The sequence below is a fragment of the Melopsittacus undulatus genome, chromosome 21 (assembly GCF_012275295.1).
Source record: "Melopsittacus undulatus isolate bMelUnd1 chromosome 21, bMelUnd1.mat.Z, whole genome shotgun sequence".
NCBI classification, from domain to species: Eukaryota; Metazoa; Chordata; class Aves; order Psittaciformes; family Psittaculidae; genus Melopsittacus; species Melopsittacus undulatus.
Genome location: NC_047547.1, coordinates 831563 through 842479, shown reverse-complemented (window position 1 = coordinate 842479; position 10917 = coordinate 831563). Strand labels below are relative to the sequence as shown.

The 10917-nt window shown below is 65.3% G+C and overlaps 1 protein-coding gene across 1 annotated transcript; it reads right to left on the bottom strand.

The window, feature by feature from the left end:
- Window positions 1-2737: 2737 nt before the first annotated feature.
- On the bottom strand, window positions 2738-10917 carry AMHR2 (anti-Mullerian hormone receptor type 2). The gene is made up of 12 exons (XM_034071609.1): window positions 10905-10917; window positions 10403-10555; window positions 9475-9639; window positions 8620-8697; window positions 8414-8517; window positions 7239-7463; window positions 6300-6414; window positions 6050-6210; window positions 5294-5441; window positions 4719-4855; window positions 3873-4101; window positions 2738-2842 (listed from the first exon to the last, which is right to left on the bottom strand). The coding sequence occupies exons 1-11, from the start codon at window positions 10915-10917 to the stop codon at window positions 3991-3993; spliced, it is 1410 nt and encodes a 469-aa protein (XP_033927500.1). The 3' UTR covers window positions 2738-2842; window positions 3873-3990.

The window sequence follows — 10917 nt, the reverse complement described above, 5'->3', positions numbered from 1 at the left end:
GGTGGGGGGGGGGCGGCGGCGGCGGCGGAGGCGGCGGGGGGGGGAGGGGCGGCGGCGCTGCTCGAGCTGCGGCGGCCGCGGCGGCTCTGGGCGGGGGCGGCGGCGGCGGCGCGATTTACACCGGGCCCGACCCGGAAACGGACGTACCAGCGAGGCGCGGCGGGGGCGGGGACAGAGCGGCACCCCCCAGGCCACGCCCACCGCGCTGCGTGCGCCGCCGTGCGCCGCACCACTGAGAGGGGAGGGAGGGGTAGAGAGGCTGCGGGGGGGGGGGGGGCGCTGCGGCGGAGTGGAGGACTGAGGGGGGGGGGCGGAGGGGGGAGGTGAGGGGGTGTAAAGGGGCAATAATGGGGTATAATGGGGCAATAATGGGGTCTAATGGGGCAATAAGGGGGTATAAGGGGGCAATAATGGGGTATAAAGGGGGAATAATGGGGTATAAAGGGGGAATAATGGGGTATAAAGGGGGCAATAATGGGGTCTAATGGGGCAATAAGGGGGTATAAGGGGGCAATAATGGGGTATAAAGGGGGAATAATGGGGTATAAAGGGGGCAATAATGGGGTCTAATGGGGCAATAAGGGGGTATAAGGGGGCAATAATGGGGTATAAAGGGGGAATAATGGGGTATAAAGGGGGAATAATGGGGTATAAAGGGGGCAATAATGGGGTCTAATGGGGCAATAAGGGGGTATAAGGGGCAATAATGGGGTATAAAGGGGGAATAATGGGGTATAAAGGGGGAATAATGGGGTATAAGAAGGGTAACAATGGGGTATAAAGGGGGTAATAATGGGGTACAAAGGGGCAATAATGTGGTATAAAGAAGCAATAATGGGATATAAGGGAGGCAATAGCAAGACATAAGGGGGGCAATAATGGGGTATAAAGGGGGGCAATAACAGGGTATAAAGATGCAATAATGAGGTATAAGAAGGGCAATAACAGGGTATAAGTGGGGCAATAATGGGTTATAATGGCGGCAGTAATAAGGTATAAAGCAGGCAATAATGGGGTATAAAGTGGGGTATAAGGGGCAATAATGGGGTATAAGGGGCAATAGCATGGTATGAAGGGGCAATAATGGGGTATAAGGGGGCAGGAATAGGGTATAAGGGGGGCAATAAAAGGACAATGGGGTAATGGGAGTAATGGGAACATGTGGGAGTGCATGGGGGCAACAATGGGGGGCAAGAAAGGGGCAATGGGGGTCATGGGGGGCAAGTGGGGTCTGGAAGGGGGCAATAATGGGGTATAAGGGGGGCAAAAAAAGGACAACAGGGGGTAGTGGGGGCACAGGGGGCTGGAAGGGGGGCAATAACAGGGGCCAATGGGGGCAATAAAGAAGCAAAGGGGGCAGGTTGGGGGCTATGGGGCAGGTTTCCCCTCCCCACACTGATGGGGGCTCTCCCTCCCCCCAGTGGCACAAAGCAGACACTGACACAATGGGGGGTCCCAAGGCTTTATTGGGGAACAGCAGGGGGCACCCCAGCACCCCCCAGCACCCAGGGCCTGCCTGCGGGGGGAGGGGACATGGGGGGGCCACCGGGACACGAGAGGTCCTGGTTGGTCACACGTGGTCATGGATGGACACAGGAGATCCCAGGGAGGTCCTGCTTGGTCATGGATGGTCATGGATGCAGGTCCCACATGGTCATGGATGCAGGTCCCACATGGTCATAGATGGTCATGGATGCAGGTCCCACATGGTCATGGATCATCATGGATGCAGGTCTCATGAGGTTATGGGTTGGTCACAGCTTCACATTGGTCGTCATGGGTGGTCACAGATGCAGATTCCATGAGGTCATGGATGCAGGTCCCATATGGTCATGGATGGTCACGGATGCAGGTCCTACATGGTCATGGATGGTCATAGATGCAGGTCCCACATGGTCATGGATGGTCATAGATGCAGGTCCCACATGGTCATGGATGGTCACGGATGCAGGTCCCACATGGTCATGGATGGTCATAGATGCAGGTCCCACATGGTCAGGTGTTGATCATGGCTTCACACTGGTGGTCATGGGTGGTCACGGATGCTCATGGGTGATCCTGGGCCCACATTTGGCCACGCCTGGCCATGGACACGGGTGGTCCTGGGGGTCGGGGGCACACGGGATGGACACGGGATGGACATGGGATGGACATGGGATGGACATGGGATGGACACAGGTGGTCACAGGGTGGTCATTGGTGGCCACAGCAGGAGGTGCCCACTGGCCTCTGGTGGTGGCCTCAGTCGGAGTCGCTGCTGGAGGAGGAGGAGGAGGAGGACGAAGAGTGCTGTGGGGGGGACAGGAGAGACGTGAGCACCCTGGGGACCCCCAGGGCCCCCCCCATGTGTGTGACCCCCCCCCATCACCTTGTGCTTCTTGTGAGCCTTCTTCATCTTCTTCTTCATCTTCTTCATCGCCTTCTTGTCCAGCACAGGGGGGTACACGGGGGGCACCCCATGGGGGGGGGGACAAGGGGGGGGCACCCCAGGGTGGGGGGGGCACCCCGGGGGTCCCATTGGGGGCCCACAATGGGGTGGGGGTGCCCCTGGAGGGTATGGGGGGTGCCCCGGTCCCCCCGGTGGGTATGGGGGTGCCCCCGGGGGGGGGTACATGGGGTTGGGAGGTGGGGGATGTGGGGGGCACATGGGGTTTGGGGGGTACACGGGGTTGGGGGGGGGTGGTGGCCCTGGAGGGGGGGGGGGAGAGAGAAGTGAGGGGGGGACCCCAACCCCTTCACTGCCCGGGGGGGCAGGATGGGGGGTCACAGGAGGCCCCAAACCTGGGGGTGTCCCCCCCTTTACCTGCACCCGGGTTCCACATGGGGGGGGCAGCTCCAGGACCTGGCGGGGGGCAGAGGGTAAGTGTGGGTTGTGGGGTGCACAGGGGGGATTCGGGGTTCAGAGGGGTTGGGGTGCACCAGGGTTATGGGGTGCAGGGGGGGCTTGGGGTTGGGGCTGGTTCTGGGGTGCAGGGGGTGGATATGGGGGTGCAGGGGGGCTTGGGGTTGGGGCTGGTTGTGGGGTGCATGGGGATGGATATGGGGGTGCAGGGGGTGGATATGGGGGTGCAGGGGGATGGATGTGGGGGTGCAGGGGGGGTTGGGGTTGGGTCTGGTTGTGGGGTGCAGGGGGTGGATATGGGGGTGCAGGGGGATGGATGTGGGGGTGCAGGGGGGGTTGGGGTTGGGTCTGGTTGTGGGGTGCATGGGGTGGATGTGGGGGTGCAGGGGGGGAAGGGGTTGGGTCTGGTTCTGGGGTTCAGGGGATGGATGTGGGGGTGCAGGGGGGGTTGGGGTTGGGTCTGGTTCTCGGGTGCATGGGGTGGATATGGGGGTGCAGGGGGGGTTGGGGTTGGGTCTGGTTGTGGGGTGCATGGGGTGGATATGGGGGTGCAGGGGGGGGTTGGGGTTGGGTCTGGTTGTGGGGTGCATGGGGTGGATATGGGGGTGCAGGGGGGGGTTGGGGTTGGGTCTGGTTGTGGGGTGCATGGGATGGATATGGGGGTGCAGGGGGGGTTGGGTCTGGTTGTGGGGTGCATGGGGTGGATGTGGGGGTGCAGGGGGGGTTGGGGTTGGGTCTGGTTGTGGGGTGCATGGGGTGGATATGGGGGTGCAGGGGGGTTGGGGTTGGGTCTGGTTGTGGGGTGCATGGGGTGGATATGGGGGTGCAGGGGGGGGGTTGGGGTTGGGTCTGGTTGTGGGGTGCATGGGGTGGATGTGGGGGTGCAGGGGGGGTTGGGGTTGGGTCTGGTTGTGGGGTGCATGGGGTGGATGTGGGGTGCAGGGGGGGTTGGGGTTGGGTCTGGTTGTGGGGTGCATGGGGTGGATATGGGGGTGCAGGGGGGGTTGGGGGGGGCAGCTCCGTTCCCCACCTTCCGCCTTCGCTCCGACCTTGGCCCCCGGCGGCAGGAAGCGGGAGGGGGGCGTGGCCTCCGGGCGGTGGGCGTGGCGAGGGGCGGGGCTCTGCGCTGGCCACGCCCCCGGGGCGGGTCAGTCTCCCTGCGCCAGGCGCTGCAGCCGCTGCAGGACTCGCTCCGCTGAGAGCCGAGCCTCGGGGTCCGGGTCCCAGCAGTCCTCGAGCAGCTCCGGGAGAGCCCCGGGCTGAGGGAGCAACGGGGACATCAATGGGGACCCGACGGGGACGTCAGTGGGGACCCCAAAACAGGGACCCCGAAACAGGGACCCCAAAATAGAGACCACCCCCCCAAAACGGTGACCCCCAAAGAGGGACCCCCAAAAAAGGGATCCCCCCCGAACAGAGACCCCTTGAAACAGGGACCCCAAAAGAGGAACCCCCCCCAAAACGGTGAAACCCAAAGAGGGACCCCCCTGAACAGGGAAGCCCCAAAGAGGGATGCCCCAAGCAGGAACCCCCTCAAACAGGGACCCCCGCAAACTGTGACCCCCAAACAGGGCTCCCCCCCGAACAGGGAATCTCCAAAGAGGGACCCCCCCCAAACAGGCCCCCCCTGTGCTGAAGAACCCCAAACAGAGACACTGCCCCCCCCACCAAACAGGGGCACCCCCAGGGCAGGGACCCCCCCTGGACACCCCCAAACACCCCTGGGGCTCACCCACACAGGGCCCCCCCCCCATCACGGACACCACCAAACACCCCTTGGCACCCACACAGTGACCCCTCCATAACAGGCACCCCCAAACACCCAGTGTGCACCCACATAGGGACCCCCCCCCAATGGGCCCGGTCCGGGGCTGACCTGTGGGGCTCGGTGCCAGGCAGGGGGGATCAGCGGCCGGCGCCGCTCGTCCACGGCCAAGCGGCGGAGCTGAGCCCCGGTGGGGCTGGAGCCCAGCTCGGCCTCGTACGCCAGGCGGAATGGGGGTACCGGGGCTCCTGTGGGGCCGGGGGGGGTGAGAGCATGGCGGGGATGTGGGGATGCGGAGTATGGGGATGTGGGGATGCAGGGCACAGGGATGCAGGGCACAGGGATGCAGAGCACAGGGATGCAGGGCATGGGGATGCAGGGCATGGGGATGCAGGGATGCGGAACACAGGGATGCAGGGCACAGGGATGTGGAGCACAGGGATGCAAGACATGGGGATGAGGGGACGTGGAGCACAGGGATGCGGAGCACAGGGATGCAGGGATGCGGAACACAGGCATGCAGAGCATGGGGATGCGGAGCACGGGGATGCAGGACACAGGGATGTGGGGCAGGGGGATGCAGAGCACAGGGACGCAGGGATGCAGGGATGTGGAACACAGGGATGTGGAGCACAGGGATGCAGGGCACAGGGTACAGTGTGGTTGGAGCATCCCAGTGCACTCACCGGGGCTCAGGGCCTGGCAGCGGGTCAGGATCTCCCAGAGCAGCAGCCCCAGTGCATACACATCTGCCTGCAGCAGTGCCCGGCCCCAGGCGTGCAGGTCCAGGCTCTCGTCCAGGATCTCGGGGGCCAGGTACCGCTGGGTACCCGCCTGGAGCCGGTGAGCACAGGGGTTCATGTGCCTGGAGCACATAGCAGTGCCGGCAGCAGCAGGGGGCCTGTCCCTCTCACATCCCCATCCACAGCCCCATTCCCATCCCATCCACTTCCCATTGACACCCACGTCTCAACCCTGTTCCTGTCCCCATCTCCATTCCCATCCCCATCCCTGTCTCAATCCTATCCCCATCCCCATCTACATCTCAATCCTGTCCCTGTTCCCATCTCCATTCTCATCCCATCCTCATCCCTGTCTCAATCCTACCCCTGTCCCCATCTCCGTTCCCATCCCTATCCCTGTCTCAATTCTATCCCTGTCCCCATCTCCATGTCCATCTGTACCCCTGTCTCCATCCCCATCCCCCTCCCTGTCCCCATCCTTGCTCCCATCCTGTCTCCATCCCCATTCCCATCCCATCCTCATCACCTTCCCAGTCCTATCCCTGTCCTCATCCTCATCCCTGTCCCATCCCCATCCCATCCTCATCCCTGTCCCATCCCATCCCACCCCATCCCCATCCCCATCCCCATCCCATCCCATCCCCATCCCCATCCCCATCCCATCCCTATCCCCATCCCACCCCATCCCCATCCCATCACCTTGCGGATGGGCCCGGCTCTCGGGGCCGTGGCTCCCCCCTGCGCACACGGTGGCAGCGCCAGCGCCAGCCCGAAGTCCCCAATGGCGCATGTGCCATCGTCCCTCACCAGCACATTCTGGCTGCTCAGGTCCCGGTGCACCACACTGGGCTTGTACAGGCCTGGGGGGGGACACGGGGGTGACACGGGGGGTACCGGGGGGGGGGTCTCCGGTGCTCTCCGGTGCTGTCCGGTGCTGTCCGGTGCTCACCATCGCGCCACAGCTCCTGGTGCAGGAAGGCCAGGCCTCGTGCCAGGGACAGCGCCAGGCGCACGGTGCCCACCCAGGTGCCCACGTGGTGAGCCAGGAACTGGCGCAGGGAGCCCTGGTATGGGGGACATGGAACACACATGTGAGGACATGTGACATGTGTGAGGACACATGACATGTGTGAGGACATGTGACACGTGAGGACATGTGACATGTGTGAGGACACAGAACATGTTTGAGGACACGTGACATGTGTGAGGACATGTGACATGTGTGAGGACACAGAACATGTTTGAGGACACACAACATGTGTGAAGATATGGGACATGTGGGGACACGACACACGTGGGGACATGGAACATGTGTGAGGATATGTGACAAGTGTGGGGGCGTGACATGTGTGGGGACATACAACATGTGTGGGGACATGGAACACATGTGAGGACATGTGACATGGGGACACAACACACGTGGGGACATACAACACACATGAAGACATGGAGCACACAGCACCCCATGGGCACCCATGTGAGCCCCAGCACCCCATGGGCACCCATGTGAGCTCTAGCACCCCACAGGCACCCAGAGCACCCCATGGGCACACCCAGCACCCCATGGGTACCCCCAGCACCCCATGGACACCCATGTGAACCCCAGCACCCCATGGGCACCCACAGAACCCCATGGGCACCCCCAGCACCCCATATGCACCCCATGGGTACCCCCAGCACCCCGTGGGCACCCGTGTGAACCCCAACACCCCATGGGCACCCACATGAGCCCCAGAACCCCATGGGTACCCACAGAATCCCATGGGCACCCCCAGCACCCCATATGCACCCCCAGCACCCCATGGGCACCCACGTGCACCCCCAGCACCCCACGTGCCCCCCACGTGCCCCCCACGTGCCCCCCGCACGCCCCGCCCCCCCCGCTCACCGCCGGGTACAGCTGCAGCACGAGGATCCCGCCCGCGGCGCGCGGCCCCGCGGCGCGCGCCCCCAGCAGGCGCGCCACGTTGCGGTGCTCCATGAGCGGGAGCGCGTGCACGGCGCGCTCCGCCCGGAAGCGCGCGGCCCCGCGCGCCGCGAACGCCTTGATGGCCACGGGGCGGCGCCGAAGAGACCCCGCCCACACCGACGAGAAGCGGCCGCGCTGGAGGACCTGAGGCACCGCCGCGACCACCGGCGGGGACAGAGAGACAGCAGCGACACCCGGCGGGGACACAGAGACACAGCAGCGACACCCGGCGGGGACACAGAGACACAGCAGCGACCCCCGGCGGACGGGACAGGCACAGCGACACCCGGTGGAGACACAGAGACACAGCGGCGCCACCCAGCGGACGGGGAGAGACACAGCGACACCCGGTGGAGACACGGAGACACAGCAGCGCCACCCGGTGGACACAGGGAGAGAGACACCCGGTGGAGACAGAGAGACAGAGACCACATGGAGAGGGGCAGAGACCACACAGGGAACCCCCATGGACCCCCATGGACCCAGAGCACCGGGATAGGGACCCACAGCACCCACACACCCCATAGAGAGGGGCAGAGACCCCACAGGGCACCCCCATGGACCCAGAACATCGGGACAGGGACCCACAGCACCCACACACACCATAGAGAGGGGCAGAGACCCCACAGGGCACCCCCATGGACCCCTATGGACCCAGAGCACCCGGACAGGGACTCAAAGCACCCGCACACCCCATAGCACTGGGACAGGGATCCCCCCATGAACAGAGCCCCACAACACTGGGACAGACACCCCGCAGCACCCACACACCCCATAGCACCAGGACAGGGACCCCCCATGAACAGAGCCCCATAACACCCACACACCCCATAGCAGGACAGGGACACCCCGTGGGTCACAGCCCGAGACCCGACCCCACTGCAGCACCAGGAGCGGGCACCCAGGGTCCCCCCCACCCCCCAACAAGGACCCGCATGCCCAGGGGTCCCCAGCCCTGACCCCCCCCCGACCCCACAGGGTTTCATTGCGCCACCCCCCCACCATTGGGTGCCCCCCCAATGGGTGCTCCTCCCATAGGTGCCCCCCCCACGGGTGCCCCCCCTATAGGTGCCCCCCCCACGGGTGCCCCCCACCTTCAGGAAGCGCAGCGCAGGCAGCTCCGGGCTGGGGGGTTCGGGGGGGACCCCACTCCCCCCCCGATGGGGCCGCCCCCTGTGGGCCCTGGCCCGGCGCAGGCCTGGAACGGGGACGTGTGGGGCACAGGGACCCCCATAACGGGAGCCCCCATAGGGGACACGGGGGATGGGGGGGGCTGCGCCCCATGTGCCCCCCCCCGTACCGAGCACACAGAGGCAGGTGAGGAGGATGAGGAGGGGGCCGGCGCCCCACAGCCACAGCGACCCCGAACGGACGGGCCCTGGGGGGCAGAGACTGCGGTGACCCCGGGGGGTCCCCAGCCCCATAGACCCCGTGATTCCCACAGGGCCCCCATGGGCCCCACATCCCCATATAGGTCCCTTAAGGGGCCCAGCACCAACCCCACCATAGACCCCTCCCGGTCTCCCACCCCTCAGAGGTTCCCTATAGGTCCCCTGTCCCTCCCCATGGGTTCCTATGGGATCCATATCCCACCCCTAGGGGTCCTTTAAGGGTCCCAAGCACCCCCCCCAATGGGTCCCCTGAGGGTCTCAGGGTCCCCCCAAGTGACCCCAATGGCTCCCATCCCTTACCCTCCATTGCTCCCACTGCTCCCATTGACCCCATTGCCCCCCATTATTCCCATTGTCCCCCATTAACCCCATTGGCCCCGATTACCCCCATTGCTCCCATTGACCCCATTGCTCCCATTATCCCCATTTCCCCATTACCCCCATTCCCATTATCCCCATTTCCACTATTACACCCACTCCCCCCATTCCCCCATTACCCCCATTATCCCATTGCCCCCATTGACCCCATTGCTCCCATTATACCCATTACCCCATTACCCCCATTCCCCCTATTACCCCCACACCCCCCATTCCCCCATTACCCCCATTATCCCATTGCCCCCATTGACCCCATTCCTCCCATTATACCCATTACCCCCATTCCCATTACCCCCATTCCCCCATTCCCCCCATTCCCCCCATTGGCCCCATTCCCCCCATTCCCCTCCACTGCCCCCCCATTGCCCCCCCCCGTTGCCCCTCACCCGCTCCGTGCCCGCGCGGCCCCGCTCCGGGCGCGCTCCCGTTGCCGCTCCCGTTGCAGAGCTGCCCCCGGCACAGACACACGCGGACGGAGCCGCCCGAGGGCCCCGCGGGGCTGGGGGCGCAGAGGGGGGAGGGGCAGGAGGAGGCTCCGCCCCCCCAGCAGCCTGCGGGGGGGGGGGGAGCTGGCACCGGGAACCCCGGGGACACCCCCGTGACCCCCCCGTGACCCCCCAGGGAACCCCACGTGACCCCATATGGGAACCAGCAAGGGAACCCCCGGGGAACCCCCCCAAGGGATCCCCCCCCGTGACCCCCCCCAAGGGACCTCCCCCCCGTGATCCCCAAGGGAGCCCCCGGGGACACCCCCCCCCTCCCCCAAGGGAACCCCCCCCCAGGGACCCCTTTAACAGGGACCCCCCCCCTAAGGAACCCCCTCGGGAACCCCCCCGGAATCCCTCCGTGATCCCCCCCAGGGACCGCATAGGGACCCCTTTAACAGGGACCCCTCAGGGAACCCCCCCCCCCCCCAAGGACCCCTCTGGGATCCCTTCAGGACCCCCCCCAGGGACCCCTTTAACAGGGACCCCCCCCCACCCCACCCGTAGATTCCCCCAGGACCCCCCTTAATTCCCCCCCCCGATCTCCCCATAGACCCTCCCCAAGACCCCCCCAGGACTCCCCTCTCTGTGCCCCCCCTTCACCCCCCCCCATCGAGGCCCCTTTCCCTGCCCCCCCCCCCCCCCGCATTCCCATCCCTGCTGCTCAAGGCCAAGGTCAGAGCCAGGCAGCAGCAGCCACCAATGGACCCGGGGGGGGGGGGGGTTCAGCACCAAAACTGCCCCCCCCCCCAGGGCAGGATCAGCCCCAGCCCCCCCATACCCCCCCCCCATAGGGCAGGATCGGGCCCCCCCATCCCGGGGCTCTCACCCTGCACCAGGGCCTGGCTCCGGTTCCAGATCCCGATGCAGCAGTGGCGGGGGGGGCACCGCACGGGACGGGCCCGAGCCCCCCCCCCTGCACCCCCCAGCCCCCCCCGCACACTGGGGTGCTTGTAGGAAACGCAGCTGAGATTGTGGGGACCTGGGGGGGGGGGGGAGGGAGAGTGGGGAGGGATCCAACCCCCCCCCAAACCCCAACATCACCCCCATCCCATCATCACCCCCCCATCACCATCCCATCCCCATCACCCCCATCCCATCCCCATCACCCCCATCCCATCATCACCCTCCAAACCCCATCATCACACCCCCCATCACCCCCCCATCCCATCCCCATCACCCCCATCCCATCATCACCCCCCCATCACCCCCCCATCCCATCCCCATCACCCCCATCCCATCATCACCCCCATCCCATCATCACTCCCATCCCATCATCACCCCCCCATCCCATAATCACCCCCCTATGGGGCTGGGGGGGCAGCACCCACCTGGCTGCCCCAT